This window comes from Rattus norvegicus, chromosome 7, assembly GCF_036323735.1.
Source record: "Rattus norvegicus strain BN/NHsdMcwi chromosome 7, GRCr8, whole genome shotgun sequence".
In the NCBI taxonomy this organism is placed as follows: domain Eukaryota; kingdom Metazoa; phylum Chordata; class Mammalia; order Rodentia; family Muridae; genus Rattus; species Rattus norvegicus.
Genome location: NC_086025.1, coordinates 65,298,550 through 65,325,968, shown reverse-complemented (window position 1 = coordinate 65,325,968; position 27,419 = coordinate 65,298,550). Strand labels below are relative to the sequence as shown.

The window sequence follows — 27,419 nt, the reverse complement described above, 5'->3', positions numbered from 1 at the left end:
TTCCTTCCTGCATGAGATAGGAAGGCCTAGAAAAAAGACCTATATGTTGCAGGCACCAGGGTTGCAAAACAAGTCCCCAAGCCCAGCTGACCAACTTTCTCCCCCTCCTCTCCACCTTTTTGGGAGGTGGAGTGGGTAGATGTGTTTTAAAAATCTCAACAGGAAATGGAGTCGTGCTTTTTCTAGAGGGCAGGCAAATAAAAGACTGATGCTCTGCGTCTGCAATCAACCGAAGGGGGAGTGGGGGTGTGTCCTTTCCTTTTCTCTGTCCCATACTGTTTATGGAATACTTCAGAGGCTGGGCACCTTAACTCAAACCCAAAGTCCCAACATGGGAGGGCTGTTAGTACGCTTCAGGCCAGCCTGAGTTACACAGTGAGACCCTACCTGAACGAGAAAACTACACAAAACACCCAGATGGACCAGTTCCAGAGTTCTATCCGCTGGCCCAGGACCCCTTCACCCTGGCTCCTTGGCTTCTCATCCCCTTTCAGTTTCCTAGTCACTAACAGCACTTTCTTGCTTCTCCTGGCCAGCACCAGCCCTGTGTCTCTGGGCCCAGATCCAGCCTTGTCCTCTCCTCCCCCGCTGTCTCCTTGAAGTTGCCTCCCGAGCCAGCCTACCCCAGCTCTGTCCTCCCTGTTTTCAATCCAGAGGAAGTAACTTAAGCAAGACAGACATTTCAGAGCCCAGTGAGAATTTCTCAATCATGCAAAGACCGTAAGTCAGGCAGAGCAGAAACCAGGATTTCATCCATGGGATCCCAGCTGGGTGTATAAACCAGAGCAGGAAGGGCGGTCAGGGAATAAGTTACGGGTAAGTTCTGGACTTGCTGGTGGAACAAGCAAGAGCCGAAGTCAGGATTTGGTAGCAAACAGGAACATGAGGCCATGTTATTTAGTAAAGCCTGCCAGGCCCGCCTCACTTAGCCAGGCCCGCCTCACTTAGCCAGGCCCGCCTCACTTAGCCAGGCCCTCAGTGGGACTGCAGACTGTCCTCTGCCAAGGTCCTTGGCATTCCAAGGCCAGAGCAGGGAAGGGGAAGACTGCTCTGACTCTGGGACAATTGAGGGGAGGAATCGGCATTCAGTAAACATTTGTTAATCCAATCGATATGTGCGTGTCTGGCACTTGGGAGGAAATGTAAGATAATACCCAGTCTCCCGCATCTGCAGTCAGGTGGACTTCATAACGACAGGAGCTCCTGGGGTCACCGGAGCCTGTGACAAGGAGAGGTACTCGCAGGAGGTCAAGTTCCAACACAGAGGGTTCCTTTGTGCAAGCAAAGCTCCTTTTCACAGGGGGAAGTTCCTCCATGTAGGGAGAACTCCTTCCATTGTGGGAAGCTCCACTCTGTGGGGAAAGTTTCTCAGCAGAGCCAGTGTGGAATAAGGACAGTAGTTTCGGCACACACACCCACCCTGTTGCCTACCTTAATTCTGGACACCGCCGCAGGTTGATGGAGATGGTAGGGAAGATTGGGGTTAGGGAAGAAGGTGACATGGACGGAGTGGCCCTGTGCTGCTTTTGACTTTACCTAGTGATAGAACCAAGATTCAGACCAATGTTCAGAGCCCAGCCGGGCCCAGGGCAGAGCATAGCACGGGAAGTAGGGTAAAAGAAATTAGAATAAGGACCAGCACTGAGTATGTTCTCTGGGGGCGTAGCTAATGCAGAAGTGGGGTTCTCTCATCTTAAAGGGACTTGGTGCATGTTCTATAATCTCTGGGCATATGGATTCTCAAGATATAGAGACCCCCCCTTCCTGCACCCAGATTTCCTTAGTTTACAGAAAGCGACCAGAATCATGTGACTGAAGCTAGGATCTCGGGAGGTTGCTGGGGGGTGGGGGGTGGCTGTGTTTCTGGGAAAGCAGCTCATATTTAAGAAATCTCTCTTGAGCAATGTGGATGATGGAGAAGTTGAGAAGGACTGGAGTTGTATGTGCGCCACCAGCTGATGAGTCCGGGGCTGCAAGGGGAGCTCAGCACTTGGAAACACTCACCGGGTCTATTCTAAGGCCCAGAACTGAAAGTCCTTTTTGATGATGCAATCAGGCTGTGGTCTTACCTTTTGACTCATTCATCCTTCTTAAGTCCTAAGCCCTTCTCCTGCCCCAACTCCAACACCAGACCACCATCCACCACAGTCCTCCTCCTTGGGTTTATCAGAGCTGCTCCTGTCTTAGATCAGCCCTGGGGGGTGCGGGGCACAACCTTCAGGATTCTTGCTATCCTGTTGGTTGAGTTTGGTTGGGTGGACGAACTTGTTTGTTCTAGATCTATGTGTTCATTTTAAGGTCATGTGACTATATGTGCACCTGTGTGGGTTTATGTGCATCACGTGTGTGCAGATGCCATGGAGCTAGAGGTGTAGGCAGTTGTGAGCCACCCGATGTAGACGCTGGGATCTACACCCAGGTCCCCTGGAAGAGCAGCAAGTGTTCTTAACTGCAGCGATCTCTCCAGCCTCGGCCGGTTTTTTTGTTTGCTTGTTTTGTTTGTTGTTTGTTGCTTTTTGGATTTTTTTTTTTTGAGACAAAGATTTATGTCACCCCTGCTGGCCTTGGAACTCACTGTGTAGTCAAGGCTGGCCTTAAACTCCTGACTCTCCTTCCCCCACCTCTGGGATCACATATAAATGTTTGTCATCGTGCCTAGCTTGCCAATTATGCCCACAACCCGTCTAGGTTTGTGGCTCCTGTAGGCAAAAGCCCAAGGCTCCACCTGAACCCCAAGCTATAGGACCAAGGCCAGCATCTCAGATGATGATGTCCCTTCCCAGAATGCCCTAGTCTCTCTGCACAGCTTTATAGAGTAGTGGCCTGTGGCTGGGGATTCGGGGGGAGGGGTGCGGGGAGGGAGCAGAGGAATCTGAACTTTAGGAGAGAGGAAAATAATGTGGTGGAGTGGGCTTGGGTAACAAAGGAGTTTTGCTTGAGACTAATAATCTCCAGCTGCAAAAATACCAAAGGGGAGGCCAGGCTGACTAGGGATGCTGGTTCTCGCCAAATCCACAGTCAGGTCTGCTGAATGGGACCCTGCTTGGCCTTTGGGGAGGTGAGGGGAGCCCTGCCAAGGGCAGACACATGAGAACAAGGGCTGTCACTACCCTTCTTTCCCAGAAGTGGGAGGGAACACAAGCCAGGAGAGAGGCTCCCACTCAGGTTCCCCCCATCTTGAGGCTTGGCCTGCGTTTGGAGCAGCATCTGGGAGCAGGGCATCGGCTCTCTGTAGGCTTCTTCCTCTTTCCCTCGTGCCAAGGGTGGATGGGTGAGCAGGGCCAGGGTGTTGCCAGTCCCAGGGCTGGGCAGTGACTCAGGGAAGCCTGAGGAAGTTGGAGAGAAGGCCATTTGTGCCAGCTGGTGCTAGGAAAACAGATTTGACTGATGAATTTTGCACACATGCCAGTGGCCCCCAGACCCCTGCAGCGGCCACCAAGTAAAGGGCACAGAGCCCTGTTGATTTCAGCTGCCCTGCTGGCTGCCTGGGGCTGCAGGAAGGTCCCTTCTCTGGGACTTCAGTTTCCTTTGGAGGTGGCCCAGTGGGCTTCGTGTGTGTGTGTGTGTGTGTGTGTGTGTGTGTGTGTGTGTGTGTGCGCGCGCGCTTGCACTGAGCTTTCTGTCTCTATGACCCTTGTCTTCCTCATGCTCTCCTGGTCTGCTCCCCAATGTGGAACAGGCTTGGGAGCCCAGAGGACAGAGTAGCTGGTTTTGGGAATGTGTCAGCACTTGTAGGGGGTAATACTTCATCCCTGTGACCTTTTTCTTTAGTTCAGGGTGGGGTTTACCAGAGGGGACCTGAAGAGGAAGCCATTTATGTGAGCGAACCTCTAGCGACTACTTCCCCCACCCCCTCTCGGTCCTCAGTCCCGTGACTCTGACTCAGTAGCCCCAGCCAGCCAGCTAACTTCCCCGGATGACACATTCCTGTCCCCTGCACCCCTCCCACTATTAAGAAACAGCTCCTGGATCCCTGTGAGGAGAAAGGGGGATTAGGGAGGAGTTGACCAGAGTCATCATTGTACCTGTGGCAGTGTGGCAGTGTTCCCTTCAGGGCTGAGTCCTGATGATAGTGTAGGCCAAGCTTCAGCCAGAGGCAAGTAGTAAAAAGATGTCTACCTACATTTGAAACAGTGCAGATAAAAGTCTCTGCCTTAGGACTGTCTAGGTCTGCATGTCTTCCAAGGGTGTATTTGAAAGGGGCCAGCAGGGGACATGGAAGCCTGGGCTGTGTTGGGAAGGCTGCCAACAGTTGTCCTTGTCCCAAGACCTCCACCAGTCCTTGCCTGGCCCTCCTGTGGCCCTTCACTGCTCAGAGTGACCGTAGTAGCTGCTATGTAGCAGTCAGGAAGTTCCTCTTTCTGTGTCTCCTGGTTTATCTCCAGAGTCCTATTTTTGCCTCCTCCTGGACTCTCTGTACTTCAGTTCCCATTCCTTCTGTGCTTCCTTGGGATGAGAGGGAAATAAGTACTAACATGGAAGAAACAGGGTCATAAGGGCAAGAAAGAGTGTGACTCGTGACTGGTCCCCGGCCTTGGGCCACCATCTTGTGCCGTATGGACTTGATATTTTTTCCCAGGCTGAGTTCCTTTATGAACATTCTACTTTCCAGTATTTTTTTCTTTAATTTTATGCAACACACATAGCCTCCAGCCGGTACTTCTTGTTAGTGTGAACTAATCAGACTTAACCATGTAAAGGGAATATATAAATCAGGCCCAAACCAAAGATATATGCTGTTTTGGTTAGTTAGCATACACTTTTCTCAAGTGAAAGCAGGTTAAAAAGAAAATATTGGGGTGAGCCGGTAGGCCTGAACTGCTGCAAGATAGCACTTTCCTGTTGAGGGCTGGATTAGAATTAGTCAGTGAGTCAGCCAATATTTACCTAGTCCTGCTTATGACAGTGCTGAGCCCGGGCTGGGGGCTGGGGTTGGGGGTTGAGTATATTTGGAGACTTCTATTTGGAGAGACAAGATACTTGGAAGCATAAAGAGCATCAAAGTGTGACTGTCTCTGCCGCTAACACCCACAAGAGCTCCGGGGAAGGTGGCTGCAGCTGCCTGGGGGAGGACCAGGTCCCGAGAAGGCGAGCTCACCGGAGGAATAGATGCCTGTGGGTGGGCCTGTCCCACATAGCTCTCTCTCTCTCTCCTCCATTCTCCAGACGTTGAGCAGATGGCTATCGACTGGCTGACTGGGAACTTCTACTTTGTGGATGACATCGATGACAGGATCTTTGTCTGTAACCGAAATGGGGACACCTGTGTCACTTTGCTGGACCTGGAGCTCTACAATCCCAAAGGCATCGCCCTGGACCCTGCCATGGGGTGAGAGTGGCAGGCTAGTGTTCTGACTCTTGAAAGAGGAGGCAGAAGCTATAATGGGAAATGGAGTCCCAGTGCCTGCACCCCATTTAACATGTATGCACCCACAGGAAGGTGTTCTTCACTGACTACGGGCAGATCCCAAAGGTGGAACGCTGTGACATGGACGGACAGAACCGCACCAAGCTGGTCGATAGCAAGATTGTATTTCCACATGGCATCACCCTGGACCTGGTCAGCCGCCTCGTGTACTGGGCGGACGCCTACCTTGACTATATCGAGGTGGTAGACTATGAAGGAAAGGGCCGGCAGACCATCATCCAAGGCATCCTGGTAAGGGGGTTTTTGTCTGAGGTTATTCCTGGGGAACCATCAACCAGAGTCTTCTGGTGAGGAGGAGACACTCAGGGAACTGATCTTTAGGGCTCCCGGTGAGTGTAGAAAGAGCGGAGTCAACCAGCCCATGTCTTCTGGTGGAACCAGCAGGAATGTGTCAGAGAGGAAGGATATGGCTTCCCATTCTGATGGGAACAGTCATCTAAAGACACCCTTTTACTTCCTTTTTCTTATTCGAGGCTTAAAATAACCCCTGGGAGATGGGTAGGCAGTTGACAAAAAAGTGGGGTTCAAAGATGTTTGGTAATTTGCCAGAGGTTACACAACTGGGAACAACTCTCGAACCCAGCCAGGAAGTCCTGCTGCTCAGCATGGACATCCACTGTGGAGTAGCTTGCCTGAGCAGCCGTCCCTGGGGCTTTGCGTGGAACTCTTCCAGGTTTAACCTTAAAGGTCTCATGGCAGACCCCTTATCTTGGGCAAATTCAAGCAACCGGCCCCTGTAGGCTTCCTTGGGGGCATGAGTGGGCTCTCAGTCCCCACAAAGCTGCACTCAAGCTGAGTAGTCTCTGTGAACAGAGGTTAGGATCTGAGTCTAAGTCATTTGAGGGGAGCTTAATTCTTCGAGGGGCATTTTTCCTTTCCTCAGTGGTAGGATGGTCCAGTGATCAGCACATCCAGTGCTGGATAGCAGTGTCACCACAGAGGCAGAATGTAGAGGGGCTTGTCACCTCTTTGCAAACTCCAGTTCTGTAAAGAATGAATGGGAGATAGACAAACAGAAATTTCCAGAATGCAGGAGTCGAGTTTAGTGTCAGGTTAAACGAAACTAGAGGGGAAGGTTCGGAAGTAGATGATGGAGTCTGGGTGGCAGTCACAGGCCTGCTGGGGTGAAGGGAGCCTTTGTTGACCAACACCGCCTGCCGTCTCAGATTGAGCACCTCTATGGCCTGACTGTGTTTGAGAACTACCTCTACGCCACCAACTCAGACAACGCCAACACCCAGCAGAAGACGAGCGTGATCCGAGTGAACCGGTTCAACAGTACCGAGTACCAGGTGGTCACCCGTGTGGACAAGGGCGGTGCCCTGCATATCTATCACCAGCGACGCCAGCCCCGAGGTAAGCGGTCTCCTCCAAAGCACCCCCAAAGTTGGCTTCACCCCAACAGCGCTGTAAGCTCAGGTCTTCTACAGATCCTTCCACCTGCCCCAACCTACCAACCCTGGCTTCTCCTCGCCATAGACATCCTTGCTTCTCCACGACCCAAGTTCCCTTATGCCTGAGTTGTGGCAAGGCAGTGGCTACTAGTTCTGTGGCTTCGAAATCCTAAAATGGAAAAAGACCAGACACCCTCCTGCCCCCCTGGTGACCTGAGCAGAGCCCTGAAGGGTGCTGACTGCTCTCTCCTCTGCCCCCAGTGCGGAGTCATGCCTGTGAGAATGACCAGTATGGGAAGCCAGGAGGCTGCTCTGACATCTGCCTGCTGGCCAACAGCCACAAGGCAAGGACCTGCAGGTGCCGGTCTGGCTTCAGTCTGGGAAGTGACGGGAAATCCTGCAAGAGTGAGTATCAGGGAGAGCTGGGCCTGCTGGGGATAGGGGTGGGTCCGCAGACGATCGATCCCCTGTCACCCACTGCCTCTGCCCAGATGCAGAGAAACAAAGCTGAGACATAAGGGACCCGCAGCCAAGAGCAGCGATGTTCCTAGCACACGTTTGGTTCATCCGTTCTATGAGTATTTAGTAAACGCACCCTGGGTGTTTGACAGTGTTCAGGCAGTGAAGGGTGTGAGGGGACAGAGGAACCATAATGACAGTCAGAGGATATATCTAAGCCAAGCTCTCTGCTGATGAAATAAGGTGGCCACATGACTGCTGGGAGACCATTTATGGAGGAGTGACCTTATAGTTCAAAGGCTCTGAGGCCAGTGTAGGGTGTGGCGTGCTGAGAAGACAGACGGGTGAGGCAGAGTGATGTAAGTGAAGGGAGATGAAGGAATTTCTCACTGGGATGAGAAGCTTATGGGCGCTGTGGACAGAAATGGCTTGATTGGGTTCATCCTGCATAAGTTTATGCTGCGCTGGGCAAGAGGGAAGAAGCCAGTTGCTATGTCCATGGCATGGGTCAGAGTGATGTGGTTTAGGCTAGCATAGTGGCAGAAGTGGTAGTGAGTGACCAGGTACCAGCGTATTCCGAAAGCATGCCTTTCAGGCCCTGAAGTTCACTCCTGAGTGGTGGGTGTTACCGTAAAAACAAGCCGCCCTCCTCCAGTTTCCCACCCGAGGCTGCTCGTGTCAAATCCCCATCACACAGTGACCCTAGGACTAGGGTGGAGCATGTTATCCTGTATTTTCTGTGAGTGATTCAGAGCCCTGTCTGCTCTCCTGCCACGTCTCCTGACCCAGCCCAGCCAACACACTGCAGCACCTCAGACCCAGATTCCAAGTTGGGTGATGACCATGTGTGCGTGTGAATGTGTGCATACATGCATGTGCAGTGTGTGTGTGTGTGTATATGCATGTGTGTCTCTGTGTGTATGCATGTGTGTGTGAGTGCATGTGTATCTGTGTGTATGAATGTGTGTTTGTGAGCGAGTGCATGTGTGTCTGTGTGTGCATGCTTGTGCCTTTGTGTGTGTGTGCATGTGTGTGCTCGAGTGCATGTATGTCTGAGTGTATGCATGTGTGTATACATGTGTGTATGTACGTGCATGTGTGTCTGTGTGTGTCTGTGTGTGTGCAAGCAAGTGCATGTGTGTCTGTGTGTGCATGCTTGTGCTTTGTGTATGTGAGTATATGTGTGTGTGTGTGTGTGTGTGTGTGTGCGCGCGCGCGCGAGTGCATGTGTATCTGTGTGTATGCAAGTGAGTGCATGTGTGTCTGGGTGTGCACGCTTGTGCTTGTGTGTGTGTGTGTATACGCGCACTCAAGTACATGTGTGTCTGTGTAACTTTGTTCCCTTTGTACCTGCCCTAGAACCTGAACATGAGCTGTTCCTCGTGTATGGCAAGGGCCGGCCAGGCATCATCCGAGGCATGGACATGGGAGCCAAGGTCCCAGATGAGCACATGATCCCCATCGAGAACCTTATGAATCCACGGGCTCTGGACTTCCACGCTGAGACTGGCTTCATCTACTTTGCTGACACCACCAGCTACCTCATTGGCCGCCAGAAAATTGATGGCACGGAGAGAGAGACCATCCTGAAGGACGGTAAGGGCGTCAGAGGTGGGAGGTATGTGGGAAGGAAGCGCCCCTGAGGGATGCCCGCAGCAGCCGGGAAGACATCAGAGGCTTCAATTGCTCCCTCACAGCATGAAGAGTCTTCTGCTGACTAGCTGGCTGGGCTGGTTGGCATGGAGATGAGGGGATAGACAGGTTGACCCCTGTGTGACCCCCTTCTTGGCTAAGCCAGAAAGAGTTAGGAGGATGGATGGATGGGTTAGGCAGTGTGGGCTGTCTTTGCCAGCCCTTGGGAAAACTCAGGGTCTCACTGCCATTGGCTCGGAGCCCTGGAGCTGTGTGCAGCATACAGACAGAAGAAGCCATAGGCCCTGAATCAGAGCCGGGCCTGGCGCGTCAGACAGGGCCCATCCACAAGTATAAATGCTCACAGTGTGTGCAACTAGGTCTCATAGCCACAGAAACCTGCATCTTTATGTGGCCTGAGAAAACGGCCTGCCTCTCCCTCTGACCTACTTTGGCAGGGCCACTGTGCAGTAGAGCCATCCCCATGGGGCCTTCTGAGCTGTGTGCATTTTACCTCAGATCTGTATTTTGGGGCCCCAAGATCTGGTTCCTTAACCAGTCAATCTGGCTTGCTCCCCACCCTCTGTGCAACTCAGAGAACCTCAGCAGTCAGCAATCATAAGACTGTGTGGAAATCAAGAGTAACTCCTGGTCAGGAAGACGTTGGGGATCCCTTTACAGGGGAACTGCTATTTAAGGGGACACTTGAAGCCTTTGGCTAAGGGAAAATCCACTTCCTAATTTATTCATTTTGTGAGCTCAGGGCTTTTAGACCCAGGGTGGTGGCGTCATACTCAAGCAAGGAGCCAGTGTGTATTGCCCTGGCTGTCCACCTAAGCGCAGGTCCAGACATGCCCTCATCTCAGAGCTCACCTCAGTCACGTAGTTTCCTGGCTGCCCCACGCTGTTTTCAAAACTGAAGCAGCTACGGACATGTGGCATCCAAAAGAGTCTTCTCCATCCCTCCCCAGCCTCCCTCCCCCATCTGCCCACCTTTCAGGGCACCTGGACACCCATCCTGATTCCCCCTGCCTGGCCACCATCCCTCCCTGCCTCATGTGTCCTTTAAGGGTCACCTCCAGGCATTCCCTACACCCTCACAGGCATCCACAACGTGGAGGGCGTAGCTGTAGACTGGATGGGGGACAACCTTTACTGGACTGATGACGGCCCCAAGAAGACCATTAGTGTGGCCAGGCTGGAGAAAGCTGCCCAGACACGAAAGACTCTAATCGAGGGCAAGATGACACACCCCAGGGCCATTGTAGTGGATCCACTCAATGGGTGAGTCTGCCCAGGCCTTGGGGTGGGAGTGTGTATATCTCTATATCTCAGAGGACTTGGGGAGGAAACAGGAAAGTCGGGAGGTGGTGGTGGGGTGTGTGTGTGACTGAGGCAAGCAGGCTACAGAGGCAGGAATGGGAGGCTGAAAAAAGCATGTGTCCGTCTGTCCATCTTGAGCAGGGAGAACAAAACCCTGACACACACACCGGAAGTCTGCTTGTGCTGCTGCTCCCCTACAGAGCTCTCTCCTGGTTCCCCTTGGCCCTGAGCCGCCCTGGCCCTTGGGTCTGTGCAGTTCTTGCTTGCCAATGTCTTTCCTTCTCTCACCCAGAACTTCTTTTCCCATCCTTTGCTGTCTGAAACTCCCAGATTCCTACCGGCACTGTTTGGTTTCTTGTTCAGCAGGTCTCAGAGAAGCCCACTTCCCCTCAACCCCCATTCACCCCACCTTTGCTGCCTGGATTCTCTCAGCCCCACTTTTAATTTTCCTCCTGATTTTATCACTCCAACACAACCTTCCTGAACAACTTGTTTCTCATGGGATGTGAGCTCCCAAGGCATGGGGAACCTTGGTCTCTGGTGCATCCTGGGATACCAGAGGCACACCTGCTTACAGTGGCTGTTCATCGGGTGTTTGCTGGATGGTGGCCTGAGTTGGTGTGATGTGGGGTTCAGAGATAAACAGCTCAGAGAAACCCCTGGGAGGAGCCCAAGATACCACCGAATGATTGGAATCACAGCAGAAGAGGTTGTGGCAAGGGTGACCATGTGGTGCTGACCAGTGACTGCCCACAGGTGGATGTACTGGACAGACTGGGAGGAAGACCCCAAGGATAGCCGGCGAGGGCGGCTTGAGAGGGCTTGGATGGACGGCTCACACCGAGATATCTTTGTCACCTCCAAGACAGTGCTTTGGCCCAATGGGCTAAGCCTGGATATCCCAGCTGGGCGCCTCTACTGGGTGGATGCCTTCTATGACCGAATTGAGACCATACTGCTCAATGGCACAGACCGGAAGGTGGGCAGGCATGTGTACATTGTTTAACCCTGTTTCTATGCTGAAAACTCCTTGAGCTTATACGTGTCTGTGTGTGTAGGCCTTTGTGTTTCTTACAGGTTTACACGCGGCTTCTTTATACATGTGTGTTTGCATGTTGTGTATGCTGTCTGGTTTGAGGTTATCTAGCTGCATCTGACTGCCCACGAGCACACCTATGAGTGTATTTCTGTGTGTGTGCACATACAAACAACACGCTCCAGTGTAGTCACTCAGCAACATGTAAGGTGCCAAGGGACAGCATGTATGCATGTTTGTTCACTCCATTGGCTGTGACTGTCTTTAGGTGTGTGGACCAAACTCTGTCTTGGTGCGTCAGGCCCTTCACAGTACAGCTCTGGGCACCTCCATGGTCTTGTGTATCCTCCTACTCCCCACCACTCCTCAATACTCTTTGAACAAGCTACAGTAGATAGCTTATTATTCCAGATCATTATAGGCCTCTGCTCCCCAAGCCTTTACTTCCGGGGAATACCCCTAGCTCTTCCTTGTTCCCTCTCTCTTGCATGTTGTCTCCAGGTCTCTCTACAAATGCCCTCCATGGGACAGTGGGTGCTCTTAGTACCTGTCACAGCTTGGCCCTTAATAGATCCTAGTAACTTGCTAGGTAGAGAAATTAATGACTGAATGCTCTCTCTCTCTCTCTCTCTCTCTCTCTCTCTCTCTCTCTCTCTGTGTGTGTGTGTGTGTGTGTGTGTGTGTGTGTGCATGCACGTGTGTACGCGCGCCCACGTACATGAGACATAAATGACATTCGTATTGAATGGCCCTTTGAGAGCACCGTATGGACAGTGTCCTTTCTGGGTCATCTATTGGAGTCAGCACCACCTCTAGTCGTCCTTCGGGCACCTCTCTTTGCCCTCCTCTCCTCAGAAACATCCCCTCCATTCCTAGATTGTATACGAGGGTCCTGAACTGAATCACGCCTTCGGCCTGTGTCACCACGGCAACTACCTCTTTTGGACTGAGTATCGGAGCGGCAGTGTCTACCGCTTGGAGCGGGGTGTGGCAGGCGCACAGCCCACTGTGACCCTTCTGCGCAGCGAGCGACCTCCTATCTTTGAGATCCGAATGTACGACGCGCAGCAGCAGCAAGGTGCTCCCTTATAGGCTGGGGACAGTGGGTTTGTAGGATGGGACCCCAGGCTTTAATATCTTAGGCTTCCCAGAAGCCCCTCCCCCACCCCATTCACTTCTATTCCCACATCTTCCTCTCCCGACTTCCTCTTCTGTCCCCTCACTTTTGTGCTTCCTTTCCTGACTCTGCCGCCCCATCCTTGTCCTGCCCTCTCCTGCAGTGGGTACCAACAAATGCCGGGTAAATAACGGAGGCTGCAGCAGTCTGTGCCTAGCCACCCCGGGGAGTCGCCAGTGCGCCTGCGCTGAGGACCAGGTGTTGGATGCGGATGGCGTCACCTGCCTGGGTATGAGGGGCCTGGCCTGAGCGAGGTGGGAAGGTACTCCAGCAGGAGAATGGCAGAGGGCAGGGGAGTGCTCTTTGTTCCCAGTCGAGATCAAGGAAGCAAAGAGGGGGCCCTGTGTTGCTGACAGGGATAGAAGGGGTTCAGGGAAGGCTCTATGGCTGAAGGAGGATTGGAGGTGGGGTAGTTCCAAGGTCACAAAGATAGGGCAGATGAATGAGGAGCGAGACATTGCGTAAGGAAGGAACTATTCTTAACTCGTTTTAGCTTTAACTATCATTTAGAGTAAAATAACAATATTTCAGAATACTGTAGGCTGGGGATAGTGGGCCTGCTCCTTAACCTCAGCACTCAGGAGGCGGAGGCAGGTGGGTGTCCATGAGTATAAGGCCAGAATGGTCTGCATACTGAGTTCCAGGTCGACCAGCGCTGAAGAGTGATACCCTGTCTAAATAAATAAATAAATAAATAAATAAATAAATAAATAAATAAATAAATAAAGTAAAACCATAAAAATCCTGTAAACCAGCCAGGTGAGGTATACATTCCTAGAGTCCCAGCACTGGGGAGGCTGAAGCAAGAGGATTACAAATTCCAGTTACAAGTTCCAGGCCAGCATGGATATTGTAGCTCAAAATGAAACAAATTTTAAAAGGGAATTAGGAGAAATAAAAGCCCAGATCCAATCAGTGAACACGACTGTGATGTTGTGGTAAGTCACACAAGGTACTTTCTTCCCTAGGGTGGGTAGTTCTGTTTTATACTTAGCCATCACCCAGTGTGTACATATATCTCCTGCCTCTTTACCCATCACAGAATTCTCTCTGTGTGTTATCCTTACTTATTTTAAAGTACTGAGGATCAACCCAGTGCCTCATAGACACTAGATAATCACTCTACCACCAGGCTACACCCTCAATTCCTTACATTTATGATTTTGTTTTTATTTTGTGTGTGACCCATAGCGGCCAAAAGGGGGCACCAGATTCCCTGGAACTAAAGTTTCAGAGGGTGGTGAGCTGCCATGTGGGTGCTGGGGATGGAACCTGGGTCCTCTGGAAGTGCAGTCAGGTTTCCTGACTGCTGATCCATCTCTCCACCCCTAAGTTCATGATTTAAATAACCTTGGTCTACTAAACACAAGAAGGGTTCCACAGATGTTGGCCTTGGGTAAGGCCTTAGATCCGATTCTCAGCATCACATACACAATTACGGTCAAAATAAAAGTAGGTACTCATTGTAAAACTGAGTAAACATACAGTGTATAAAAAACAAAGAATGTAGAAAACACCCCCAATTCTACCAGCCTGCAGGGCCATTTTAGGGGCCATCCTTCCCAACATGTCTCTGTGCATCTATATCTCCGTAACGCTCTTCCAGTCCCTGCTTCCATAGCCTCGCAGTATACTGTGAATACATAAGCAGTGTTTTTAGTGGCCAGACTGTACCATTTAGTAAACGTCCCATTGTTTACTCAGTCATTTCTCTGCTGATGTGTGCTGGTTTTCGGTTTTGTTTTCTTATGATCACAACCAACATTCCCTGAGCACAGACAATGTGTTGTTTTCAGAATTTCCTGTGTAGTAACTTACTTATCCTCTCACACACCTCTGCGGGGACATTTTTATTTATAAGGGATGAAACTGAGATCCAAGCGAGCACAGGCATCCCTGCCCAAAAGGCTGACCCCACAGCCCTTTTGTATTGATCACGTACGTACGTACATGTTCCCATAGCTGGAATAACTTTATCACAGGTCTCGGAGTGAACTGCGTCAGTAGCTAGATGTAGTGGCCTACACCTTTAATCTCAGCATTCAGTGGGCAGAGGCGTATGGACCTTTGTGAGATCCAGGCCAGCCTGGTCTACACAGAGAGTTCCAAGCCAGTCAAATCTACACAGTGAAATCTGCTCTCAAAAAGGAAGAAAAAAGGTTCTGTAGAGATCAGTGTCTGGCTGAGAACAAGACTGAGGGTCAGTGGAGGCTGAGGACATTGGCAGAGGATGTGAAAGGGGCCAGGGCAATAGAACTGTCTTTGTGGACACTGGCATCATTAAGAATAGAGCCAGGGGCTGGAGAGGTGGCTCAGCAGTTAGGAGCACTGACTGCTCTTCCAGAGGTCCTGAGTTCAAGTCCCAGCAGCCACATGGTGGCTCACAACCAACTCTGATGCCCTCTTCTGGTGTGTCTGAAGAAAGTGACAGTGTGCTCACATACATAAAAATAAAAAACATAAAATAGAAGAACAGAGGCAGGAATGGTTGTAAAGAAGGTGACAGTGGACCAGGAGCAGAGCATCCTTAGCCATGATTAAGTGGCCTGAGAAAGTCAACACTGGTCTCTAGAAAGGAGAAGCAAACAACCAAGAACCAGCTATGCCAAGCAAGGTGCACACATGCCGACTTTGAGGAAAGGAGAGAACACTGGCTACCCACGGCTCCCTGCAGAGGTTTTAGAAATTGGGTGAGGAAAGGGAACGCAAAGCTCAGGGTGACTGACACCACAGTCTGGGCTCCTGGTGGCCAGTGACATGGACAAAGTTCTGCCTAGATGCTGAGACAGATGGTGATGGGGAGGTGTCTCCTTTGGGGATGGGAAGAATGGAGCCCGCAGAGATCTGGGGGCCTGTCTTCCCTCCAGAGGTGGAATCGTGGAGTTGATGGCTTTGTGAAAGAGGAACTCCAGGACAGAATCTTGGGGGCCCCTGAGATGACACCAAGGGGCCTGTTCAGAGTCAGCAGTGGACCAAGCACATCTCTGTGACCTGTGTTGTAGCTCCTGAGAACTATTTTACTCTCAGACCGCAGGGAGGTACAGACATTGCCAGCTGGGTAGACTGTGTTGCCTAAGAAAGAGTTTCCACATTGAACCAAATAATTTGCTCATGGAGAATTATGAAGTAGTGGGAAAATTACTCTGCAGCATATCAGCAGTAAATCAGAAGAGAAGTTCAGGGGTTTTAGTGCCTGTCCCATGGCCTGGGTCTGACCTCCCGCCTCACACTCCTGTGGTGCCTACAGCGAACCCATCCTACGTGCCCCCACCCCAGTGCCAGCCGGGCGAGTTTGCCTGTGCCAACAACCGCTGCATCCAGGAGCGCTGGAAGTGTGATGGAGATAACGACTGTCTGGACAACAGTGATGAGGCCCCGGCACTGTGCCGTGAGTCACTGTTCCCACCCCGGGGGGCCGGGCACCTGGACTTGGGATGTGCGCCCACACTGGGCCCTGGGTCGTGGGACTCAGGGTGTGCGCCCGAGTGAACAGAGTGTCTGTTCTCACTGACCCCTGACCCGTTCCCCCGTCCCAGATCAACACACCTGTCCCTCGGACCGATTCAAATGTGAGAACAACCGATGTATCCCCAACCGCTGGCTCTGTGATGGGGATAACGACTGTGGCAACAGCGAGGACGAGTCCAATGCCACGTGCTCAGGTGTGGAGTCAGGGACCGTAGTCCCATGAATCCAAACCAGAGGGGAAGAGACCCTGGGCGGGAGGTAGGGGTCTTCCATTCCCTACTAGGATGGACAGACCAACGGAGCTGGGTGTACAGGGGAACAGATGGAACTTTAGGTGGAGATGAGGAAAAACGCGGAGGGAGCTTTTCCCAAAGACCCCAGAGATTCCCTCAGGAGATGGGTCAGGCACCATCTAGTGATTCGGGACACTAGAGAATAACATCTCAAACAGAATAGACCATGGCGGGGGCGGAGGAGGTGGTTGCAGAGGACGATGGGGGAGGAGAGGGACTGGATGATGAACATCTGCATCTGCACCGCCCCGCAGCGCGCACCTGCCCACCCAACCAGTTCTCCTGTGCCAGTGGCCGATGCATCCCTATCTCTTGGACCTGTGATCTTGATGATGACTGTGGGGACCGCTCCGATGAGTCAGCCTCATGCGGTGAGGGGGATGGCAGAAAGTCTGGCCTGCAGAGGGGAGGGGAGGGGAGGGGCAGTTTTTGGGTTGGGGCTGGAGAACTTGTGTACCTGGTAGCTTTAAGTAAGTTGTGGCTGTGGCCTTTGTCTGCAGCAGGGAATAATTAGCACCACCACCACAGTGTTGAATTGGGGGGCTTGGGGCTTGTGTTGATGCCTAGCATGGGTGAATGAGTTGTTTCCAGCTCAGCCCCTCTCCCCCATCTGTCTCTGTTAAAGGCTCCTGCTTCTCTTTCTTTCTTTTTTTTTTTTTTTTTTTGGTTCTTTTTTTCGGAGCTGGGGACTGAACCCAGGGCCTTGCGCTTGCTAGGCAAGCGCTCTACCACTGAGCTAAATCCCCAACCCCAAGGCTCCTGCTTCTCAACGGGAGAACGAGTGACTTTGAGGGTCCTACTCAACAGTTCTTTCTCTTTCTCTCTGACAGCCTACCCCACCTGTTTCCCCCTGACTCAGTTTACCTGCAACAATGGCAGATGCATTAACATCAACTGGCGGTGTGACAACGGTAAGAACTTACCTCCCTCCTCTTACTGTAATTCCTAAGGAAAGCCAGAAGCCACAGCTAGAAGCCACACCCAGGCAGGCAAGATCTTAGACTCAAGCTGGGGCTCCTCTGTGGTACACTGAAACCCTGAGGGATTGGCTAGGAGAAACAGGAAGGAGCCAGAAATACCAAGGGGCACCAAGATGGGCAGAAGGAGGGGCCTACAATTGCTATCACCTCTGCTTTAGCAGAACAGAGCTGCCCACCCTCTGGCAGGAAAGTTAAGTGAGGGCAGAGGGCAAAGCAAGGAGTGTAGAGCCCATCCTCTTCTCCTTACATCCTCTGCCTCCTGAGGTCCTTACTGCATGCCCCAGGCTCTGGGCTTCAGGCTTGCAAGCACACCTGGAGGTCAGCTACGGACCAGGTGATGTCATCCCTGAGCCACAGGGGCCACAGTGTGTGTAAGCACACATGCAAGTGGTTATTGTGTGTGCCGTTTCGGACTCTGTCCTGTCTGGTGTGCTGTTGTGTTGTACCGTGCTACCCCAGGGGCTACAGCCCTGCTTCACATGTGAGGATGGGTTGGGTCAGTACCGTGTCTCCCTCCTCTGTGCTGTGTCTCGAGTGCCAATGGTTACCCTGGCGGTTTCTGTGTTTCAGAGAAGGATTGTGGGGACGGCTCTGATGAAAAGACCTGTCCTGAGCCTGCCGGTCAGTGCATAGAGGCACATGCACCATCACCCCAGAGCCCCGCTGGCCTCAGTCTCCCCAGTCCCCTAGGCTTCCTGACCCTGAGCTGCCAGAAACACACACAGACAAAAGAGGCAGAGGCAGGACAGTGGCTATGACAGGGAAGAAGCAGGAGAGGAGAGAGGCGACAGAGGTGGCCCCGAGGAGGCCGAGACCTGGGAGAAGAAAATCAAAGCCAGTTAAAAGTGGGTAGGAACACACTACACTCTGAGAGCACTGGCTAACCTTTAAGAGTCCTGTCAGTGAGTGCAGAGGGAAGTTACCCTAGGGCTTAGGGAGGCAGGATGCTCACCCAGATACCTACTTCAGAAGAACAGTCCTCTAGCCTCAGCAGCAGGCAAGCCTCTGTGAGCCAGCACCCAGTGCTAGTGTCCGGTGATGGCCAAGCTCAGTGTGTGGCTGAGTAAAGGCCTTTCCAGCCAGCATTCTCACCTACACTCCAGACCCCTCCTCTCTCAAACCTCTCCTCTCTTTAGGAACCTCTCCCTAGCTCCCAAAAGTAAGCCATTCCTGTCCCCATATCCTGCTGCAAAGGATGTCCCCACCCCCAACTTTCTGAGACTCAGGGAGGGGCCTCCTGGAGCCCACCTACTGCCTCCCCGACCCTGTGGGCCATGGTGCATGCTGCAATCTATGCAGTTTCTGTGTCTTTTCTGTTTGTTATTTTTCTCTGCGGGGGTGGGGCGGGCTGTGGGTGGGAATGGGAGGGGGCAGAGTGGGCCAAGCTGGGGTCAGAGAAAGGCTGCTCTGCTGACCCTGTCCTCCACTCTCCCCTTCTTCCCTCCCTCCAGACAATGACTGTGGAGACAATAGTGACGAAGCCGGCTGCAGTCACTCCTGCTCCAGTACCCAGTTCAAGTGCAACAGTGGCAGATGCATCCCCGAGCACTGGACTTGTGACGGGGACAACGACTGTGGAGACTACAGTGATGAGACCCATGCAAACTGTACCAACCAGGGTGAGCACTCTGGACTAGCGTCCAGCCCACCCGGCCATCTGCCCCACTGTTGTCACCACCCAGGAGCCCTGAGATTGCATTGTCACCGCCCTGAGATGGCCAATGCTTATCTCTTATCCTTGAGGAGGCTCCCAGTTATGGGAGAGGGAGGTTGCGGGCGAGTCACTGCCACACACTGTTAGATTGAAGGCGTGGCAGTTGGGTGGCCTCGGGTCTCAGTTCCAGCTATGCAGTTCTGCAGTTATCTGATTGGCCTTGGGCATGTTACCTAATCTCTGCGAGCCTCTTGAGACTTCTCAGCAAAGCACTGACTTTGGCGGTTAACAGGACACAGGAATATGTCTGGGATTGGTGAATTGACAGGGAGTCAGGTCTGGTGGCTCAAACCCATAATTCCACCATACGAGAGGTTGAGACAGGAGGATCCATTGCTGACGGTAGGTGGCCTGGCCCAGGGAGTAAGTCCCTGTCTCAGAAAGGAAGAAGAAAGAGTGCCAAGGACAGAGAGGAGGCTCCCAGTGCCCAGATCATGAGGCCCCCTTGGGAGAGGCTGAGTTTCCCAGAGGGCATAGGTCCTCTCTGTGGGTGGTGGTGTCTCAGCTCCACCCTGTCAGTGCCACGAAAGAGGGCTGATATAAGATGGCTCTGGCTTTAAGGAAAGTCAGAAATGCTGACTTTTTTTCCCTGTGAAGTGTGCTGTACTTCAACACTGGCCTATCAGTTTGCTAACGTTTCTGTAGCACAGTACCACAGGCGAGGTGCTTAAGGCATCGGAAGCGTGCTCCGCACAGCGCACAGCGTGTGGAGTAGAAAGCAAACTGTCCTGAATTCAGGGAATTCAGGGCTGGCTCCTCCCCAGGCCCTGAGGGAAAACAGGTCCTTGTGTCTTCAGAGACCTTTGGCCTTCCTTTGTTCAGGAGGCTTTACCCTGTCTCTGCCTTCTTCACGTAGTGTCTTCCCTAAGTGTGTCTGTCCCTGGGTCCACATTTTTCTTTTTATAGGAACATTAGTAGTGTTAATTAGACCCTACCCCAGAGATTCCAGTCTATAGAGACAGCATTGCCAAGCAAGGTGGAATGCAGAGTTCAGTGTCTTTTTAAGGATCGTAGCTCAGCTCATGACAGCTGACAGTTTACCTACCAGTCAAAAATATTTTTTCAAGCCTTACACAGCCCATGAACCTCCAGCTAGAAGTCCCTGCCTTGGAGTTAGCATTGTACTGGGTACTGTGGATTACTCATTATGCATCCAGCTGAGAGGCAGCACCAAGAGGCTCACAGGAAGCTCAGTGTTCAGGATCATCTCTGAGAGGACTGGGGAGTCTAGGTGTGAAGCAGTGTAAGCCTTGCCCAACAAGCCAGGTAGACCTGGCTTCTTCCGCATATGGGTTTCCTCCTGCAGGCTGTAAGTGGGGACGGGAGGGGTGGGACCTGGTGTTGGCAGTGATTGGCAGTGATAGTTAGCCTGTGGTTCTGAGCTGGCATGGCCCAGGACCCTTGAGGAGGAGATGGGCCTGACTGATGATTACAGCAGTTTGTATAGGAGAGTATGAGGCTTCCTATGGGGGTAGAGGGTGGCTGGTCAGATGGGAGATGCCTCATGTAGGGACAAGAGAATGGCCTATTCTGGAAGCAGCCTCTTCTAATAGCATGACAGTCAGGCAGAGGCTTGACCTGGGAGGTACTGGGGGAGCTTTGGAAGATGGTGTGAAGTTGGTGGTACTTTTGGAAGACAGCTCCGGAAGGAAATTACCTTACGTTGAACTTCAGGCCTCTCAGGGAAGGGAAGTCAGGTCACAGGCAGCTGCTAAGAGCCAAGACGTGAGAAGAGTGTGCCCTTTCATGACAAACAGGATGGAGGAGTGGGCACTCCATGCCACCCCAGTTACTGACCATCCATGCTCGCACATGGGGGGAACATTTCCACTATGCCGTTGGCCTTAGGGGATCAGGTGGGATACAGGAAGGTCCTGATGGACCAGCAGTCTTGGGCCACGACACTGTTGTAGATACAGAAGCGCTCTGCACACAAGGAAAAGGTGTCCAGACCTCTGGGCCCTTTATCCACCTCTAATCCATGCTCTGCCTCCCACCTCTTCCCTCCCAACTCTGCCTCCGAGGGGCCCATCTCCAAGGCTTCCCAAGGGATGTTGCTCTGTTGGGTGTGCAATTGCAGGTATCTTAGTGGCTCACTCTCAATTCACACCCACGCTGAGGCGATTTCTGCTCAGAGGCCTGCAGAGGCCGTCTTGTCCAAAGTCGGGCTGGCCCGCTTAAACGTGTGTCATTGCCTGCAGTCATAGCCTAGGTCCATCTTCCTCCACTAGACCCTAAGCTATGTAGGAGGAAGGACTTGGTCTTTGTGTCTACAGCATCAGGACAGTGCTAGAACATCGATGGCACCCAGTGAGTGTGCAGTAAGTGAGGGAGACACGTTAGGTTGATGCATTTGACTTGTGTCCTGATGGAATATATAGCCAGTCAACATCAAGATCTTAGAGAGATGGGGCATTAGACAAGATAGTCACCGGGGTCCTTGAAGATCTGAGTCTCTCAATGACTTAGTGCTTTCTGGCTATCGGCTCACAGGACACACCGGGAATCCTCACTCAGCATCCAGGCTAAGCACGGGTGGTGGGAAAGATCTGTCCAGAGTGCCTCTCCCTCCTGATGCACCCCCCCACCCCTGTGTCCTCCAGCCACAAGACCTCCTGGTGGCTGCCACTCAGATGAGTTCCAGTGCCGGCTAGATGGCCTGTGCATCCCCCTGCGGTGGCGCTGTGATGGGGACACTGACTGCATGGACTCTAGTGATGAGAAGGGCTGTGAGGGGGTGACCCACGTCTGTGATCCGAATGTCAAGTTTGGCTGCAAGGACTCAGGTGAAGAGGGGGCCACATGGGTAGGAGGAGGGCATCTTGAGAACACAACAGTGACTTGGTGTCTCGTGGAGGGGAGAACCAGAGAGAGCCAGAGTCTGTATGGAGGACCCTGGGACCCCAAACCCTGGCCAGAATTGAGCACCAGCGCCTTCTGTGGGTTTCTGCCTTCTTAGTTAGCTGTGTGGATCTGATAGGAAAGGTCTCAAGGTTCATAGTGGGCTCCAAAGCACTTCCATGAAGACTTTCACAGACAGGCCCGCTGGGTCCAGGCAGGGCACAGTGAGTTCCACTCTCCAGGCCTGGTTCCTCATTCTCTTCCCATCTCATCCCTCAGCTCGGTGCATCAGCAAAGCATGGGTGTGTGATGGTGACAGTGACTGTGAAGATAACTCAGACGAGGAGAACTGTGAGGCCCTGGCCTGCAGGCCACCGTCACATCCCTGTGCCAACAACACCTCCGTCTGCCTGTCCCCTGATAAGCTGTGTGATGGCAAGGATGACTGTGGAGATGGCTCCGACGAGGGCGAGCTCTGTGGTAAGGTCCCAGCAGGGCCTGCGGTTGACCAGCAGTGTGGAGGGGCATCTTGTCAAGGGTAGCGCTGTAGGAAACGGTCCAGGGCAGGAGGAGGCAGGACCGTGTCTCCAACCTTGACTGAGGGCTTGCCTTGGCCCTGTATGAGACATTCCACAACCCCTGTAGCATTTGCTCTGAGGAAGAGGAAGCACAGAGCCCCCTGGAATCAGTCCAGGGCCATCCCGCTCTGAAGGCGTGGCAGGAGGCTTAGGACTCCTGACCTGAACAGACCCTCAGTCAGACCGCTGAATAGGGAGGCCAGGCACAGGGTTGTAGCATGATTGGAGCTGACTTCTGGAGGAGGGGAATTTAACTGGGTCCCCAGAAATGGGCAAAACATGCAGAAGGAGTGAGGAAGGTCAGGGAGATCTGGGCAACTGCACCGTCCCAGAGCAAACAAGACATCTGACTTCTGGGAAAGAGAGGAGTAAAGGATAAGGCCATCTGAAACCAGCCCAGACACTGCTGCCATGGGGTGTGTTAGAAAGGTCAGGGCATTCCCACTGCACCCTGCCCCATGTTACACCTGAGGCGGAAGGGATCAAAGAAAGGGCCCTGACCTAAGGGTCCTCCCAAAAAGGAGGCAGAATGCCCAGGTCTCAAGCATGGACATGAGGGCACATTGAGAGCAGACGGAGTAAGGAGAAAGGACGATGGTCCTGATGTCAGGCTCTGGGGTCCCAATCCTGATCCTGGGAGAGCCTGGAAAGTGTGGCAGATGCTCTGCCATCTGTGGTTAGGGCTCCGGGGCTCGGAACGGGATACAAAAAAACTTGAAGGCCAGACAGGGCCATATCCTGCCTCCTCCCAGATCTTGACCCTGGACCCTATTCCCCTGCCTGTCCCCCTAGACCAGTGTTCTCTGAATAATGGTGGCTGTAGTCACAACTGCTCGGTGGCCCCTGGTGAAGGCATTGTGTGCTCTTGCCCTCTGGGCATGGAGCTGGGACCTGACAACCACACCTGCCAGATCCAGAGCTACTGTGCCAAGCACCTCAAATGCAGCCAGAAGTGCGACCAGAACAAGTTCAGTGTGAAGTGCTCCTGCTATGAGGGCTGGGTCTTGGAACCAGACGGGGAGAGCTGCCGCAGCCTGGGTAAGCCTGGGTACAGTCTGGGTACAGCCAAGCAGGCCTGGTCATGTGCCTAAGCTACACTGGGCCAGGCCCTTAAGTAGCCCTGAAGGCCAGGGCTAGCAGAAACGCTGTCTATCCCAGGACAGGGTGGCACTGCGGCTGTAAGCCCTTCGCTGACCTGATCACATGCCTCCCCCCAGATCCCTTCAAACCGTTCATCATCTTCTCCAACCGCCATGAGATCAGACGCATTGACCTTCACAAGGGGGACTACAGCGTCCTAGTGCCCGGCCTGCGCAACACCATTGCCCTGGACTTTCACCTCAGCCAGAGTGCCCTCTACTGGACCGATGTGGTAGAGGACAAGATCTACCGTGGGAAGCTGCTGGACAACGGAGGTGACTCTGGGCCTGGGAGTGGTGCCAGGATTGCATGCAGATGGCACTTGGACACTCAGGGTCACAGGCCCAGATTCAGGTGGCCCCGGAGCTGAGGCTTCGGCTGCCCATCCCCCGCCCCCTGTTAATTGGGTTAGATTTTGCTGTGGGTCTCAGAGCCTGATGCCCCATAATTATCGTCAACATCGCTGCTAGCCTGATAATTAACAAAATGATCACCCTTTCTTTGAACGGCCCGAAGGCCTGGCTCCCTAGTCTTGGAATTTCAGGCTTAGAAGGAAAATGCCACATAGAAATGGAATACCTCTGTCTCAGGATAGCCCGAGCCATCACAGGCTCGGTATTGATCATCTGTTACACGCTGAGCACCGGACACAGCAGTGAACAAGACAGTTTTAAATCGTGTGTCAGAGCTGGTCCCTGAACAGAGGCAAGAAGAGGGCATGTTTTAATAGAGGAGTTTGTACTGTTTATTATAGAGGAAAGTTGGAAACATCTCAAATGTCCACCTTCAGGAGAATAGCTGAGTAAAAGCTGAGTCATTCGTCACATGACAGTTTCGAAAATAATAGGACACAGGGACATATTAGCATAGAGTGTATATTCTATGGGTAAATTCTAGCATGTTCCATCGCCCTTATAAGTGTGTTCAAACATGTTCCCAGAGGCTTCCATTCTCCCTGACCTTGTGTCTCAGGTGACCCCCTCAGAACAGTGCATACATAAAGTGGCTGCCCTCATCCCTCCTCCAAGAGCCTCCTTCCCCACCTACATATCCTAGTGGGAAAGGGAGAGGAGAGTGGGAGCCAGGCCCTTCAGCAGTCTGGGCAGAAGTGTCAGGGTGAATTCTGATAATTGAGGGATCCTAAGACCCACGCCTCCACCAAGTCTTCACCAGGAGTCTCTGACCACCTTCAACCTTCTCTTCCTAGCACTGACCAGCTTTGAGGTGGTGATTCAGTATGGCTTGGCCACCCCAGAGGGCCTGGCTGTAGACTGGATAGCAGGCAACATCTACTGGGTGGAAAGCAACCTGGACCAGATCGAGGTGGCCAAGCTGGATGGAACCCTCCGAACCACTCTGCTGGCGGGCGACATTGAGCACCCAAGGGCAATTGCTCTGGACCCTCGGGATGGGTGAGGACTCTGCCTGTCCTGTGTTCAGCCTGGCAAGGGACACCTGTCTTCTCAGTACTGTTGACTCCCCGACAGTCATCTGTGGTGCTGCCGCCCCAATTTTGTCCCCCCTCCCTGCCTCCCTAGGATTCTGTTTTGGACAGATTGGGATGCCAGTCTGCCCCGAATTGAAGCAGCATCCATGAGTGGGGCCGGGCGCCGAACCATCCACCGAGAGACAGGCTCTGGGGGTTGGCCCAACGGGCTCACCGTGGACTACCTGGAGAAGCGCATCCTCTGGATCGATGCCAGGTCAGGGGCATCTCGGCAGGGGAGGGGTGGGACCAGCGTAAACAAAGATGAAGCCAAGAGGAGGATGGGGGTGAGGGTGGGGAGGAGCGCCAAGAAGGAGCAGGGTTGTAACCTACAGTCATCCATCTGCCCTCCACTTTTCTCACACCCTGTGTCCTCTGCTGAGGGCTCTGCCTGCTCAGAACAAAGAGAAGGTGCCTTTTCCTAACTCACACTAGAACTCTGAATGCCAACTGTAACCCTGGGAAGGACATGTGGAAGATTCCCTTGGGGAACATAAGGCTAGGATCCCAACCCATTGGATTACCCCCACCCCCACCTCGTGCAGCCTGCGTCTCTCTTTAGCCCCGGGGCAGGGCTTGGGAAGAGGGAAGGTGTACACCAGGGTCCCTTGCTGAGACCCCCACTTCTCTCTGTTACTCTCAGGTCAGATGCTATCTACTCAGCCCGTTATGACGGCTCCGGCCACATGGAGGTGCTCCGGGGGCATGAGTTCCTGTCTCACCCGTTTGCCGTGACACTGTATGGTGGGGAGGTGTACTGGACTGACTGGCGAACAAACACACTGGCTAAGGCCAACAAGTGGACCGGCCACAATGTCACTGTGGTACAGAGGACCAACACCCAGCCCTTCGACCTGCAGGTGTATCACCCTTCTCGGCAGCCCATGGGTAAGGGAACTGAAGAGGAACCACCAGCCCCTGGACAGGGAGGGCGCTGGGATAACAGGGGTGGGGGTGGGCGGATGAGAGTTGGGGTGAGAGCCAGGTGGGAAGGGACAGGGAAGGATCAACACGTCACAGGATGCTCTCGCTTCTTCTCCCCGGACCAGCTCCAAACCCATGTGAGGCCAATGGGGGCCGGGGTCCCTGTTCCCACCTGTGCCTCATCAACTACAACCGGACGGTCTCCTGTGCTTGTCCCCATCTCATGAAACTCCACAATGACAACACCACCTGCTACGGTAGGAAGCCGCCTCCCCTAACAGCTAAGGGTAAACTGAGGCAGAAGTGGAGGTCTGAGGTCCCTGCTGCTAAGCAAAGGAGGGGCTCTGAAAATCAGCGAAGGAAGGAAGCCGGGACCTGACACTGTCCCTTTGTAGAGGTTCCCAACCTGTGGGTCTCGACCCCTTTGGGGGTCAAATGACCTTTTCCCGGGGGTCACATGTCAGATATCCTGCATGTCATGTTACTATTCATAACAGTAGCAAAAGTACAGTTATGAAGTGGCGATGGCAATGATTTTATGGTTGGGCGTCACAACATGAGAAAGGGTCACAGCATTAGGAAGGTCAAGGGCCACTGTCTTAGCAGAAGGCCAACAGCACACAGTGGGGACTCGGGAGGGACCTAACCTAGGTAGGCAGGAAATCTGGAGGCAAGGGACTGCATTCAGTGACCTGCTTGCATCCCACAGAGTTTAAGAAGTTCCTGCTGTACGCACGTCAGATGGAGATCCGGGGTGTGGACCTGGACGCCCCGTACTACAATTACATCATCTCCTTCACGGTGCCCGACATTGACAATGTCACAGTGCTGGACTATGATGCCCGAGAGCAGCGAGTTTACTGGTCTGACGTGCGAACCCAAGCCATCAAACGGGCATTCATCAACGGCACAGGCGTGGAGACCGTTGTCTCTGCAGGTTCTGGCCCTGTCCTCACCCCAAGGCCTACGCCAATTATGCCCCCAGTGGTCCTGATGCTCTTTCTCCAAACCTTATCCCTAGCCTGTTTCTTGACCCTCGTTCCCTAGGTACCACACTCTCCTCAGCCTATACCTGTAAATACCAACCGCCGTTCCTTATTTGTGCCCCCAGACTTGCCAAATGCCCATGGGCTGGCTGTGGACTGGGTGTCCCGAAATCTGTTCTGGACCAGTTATGACACCAACAAGAAGCAGATTAACGTGGCCCGGCTAGATGGCTCCTTCAAGAATGCGGTGGTGCAGGGCCTGGAGCAGCCCCACGGCCTGGTTGTCCACCCGCTTCGTGGGTCAGTCTACTGTAGCTCGGGGCTGGGGCACACCCGTGTGAGGAGGGAAGAGGAGGACCCTTACCCTCTTCTTGGTTCTTTTCCCAGCAAGCTCTACTGGACGGACGGGGACAATATCAGCATGGTCAACATGGATGGGAGCAACCGGACTCTGCTCTTCAGTGGCCAGAAGGGCCCTGTGGGTATGCACTTGCCCTGCTTGTTCCTGCAGGCCAGGCCTCTAGCTCCCCAGTTAGGAGCTGCTCCTGGTGTCTCCTATG

General features: G+C 53.0%; 1 protein-coding gene across 2 annotated transcripts in view; it reads left to right on the top strand.

Annotated features, from left to right (window-relative positions):
• Lrp1 (LDL receptor related protein 1) overlaps positions 1–27,419 on the top strand; it is an 80,558-nt gene that overhangs the window by 20,228 nt on the left and 32,911 nt on the right. The window contains exons 7-32 of one of the 2 annotated variants that reach the window (XM_008765393.3): positions 5,167–5,329; positions 5,437–5,659; positions 6,595–6,784; positions 7,084–7,227; positions 8,641–8,877; positions 10,017–10,197; positions 10,993–11,215; positions 12,149–12,350; positions 12,553–12,678; positions 15,697–15,837; positions 15,986–16,111; positions 16,465–16,581; positions 17,041–17,121; positions 17,761–17,811; positions 18,642–18,809; positions 21,508–21,690; positions 22,025–22,225; positions 23,116–23,361; positions 23,541–23,738; positions 24,671–24,875; positions 25,002–25,166; positions 25,593–25,837; positions 25,999–26,130; positions 26,583–26,810; positions 26,985–27,159; positions 27,247–27,341. In XM_008765393.3, the coding sequence (XP_008763615.1) occupies positions 5,167–5,329; positions 5,437–5,659; positions 6,595–6,784; positions 7,084–7,227; positions 8,641–8,877; positions 10,017–10,197; positions 10,993–11,215; positions 12,149–12,350; positions 12,553–12,678; positions 15,697–15,837; positions 15,986–16,111; positions 16,465–16,581; positions 17,041–17,121; positions 17,761–17,811; positions 18,642–18,809; positions 21,508–21,690; positions 22,025–22,225; positions 23,116–23,361; positions 23,541–23,738; positions 24,671–24,875; positions 25,002–25,166; positions 25,593–25,837; positions 25,999–26,130; positions 26,583–26,810; positions 26,985–27,159; positions 27,247–27,341 (4,446 nt within the window). The remainder of the gene's footprint in view (positions 1–5,166; positions 5,330–5,436; positions 5,660–6,594; positions 6,785–7,083; positions 7,228–8,640; positions 8,878–10,016; positions 10,198–10,992; positions 11,216–12,148; positions 12,351–12,552; positions 12,679–15,696; positions 15,838–15,985; positions 16,112–16,464; positions 16,582–17,040; positions 17,122–17,760; positions 17,812–18,641; positions 18,810–21,507; positions 21,691–22,024; positions 22,226–23,115; positions 23,362–23,540; positions 23,739–24,670; positions 24,876–25,001; positions 25,167–25,592; positions 25,838–25,998; positions 26,131–26,582; positions 26,811–26,984; positions 27,160–27,246; positions 27,342–27,419) is intronic. The other variant, NM_001130490.1, reaches the window with a different exon arrangement.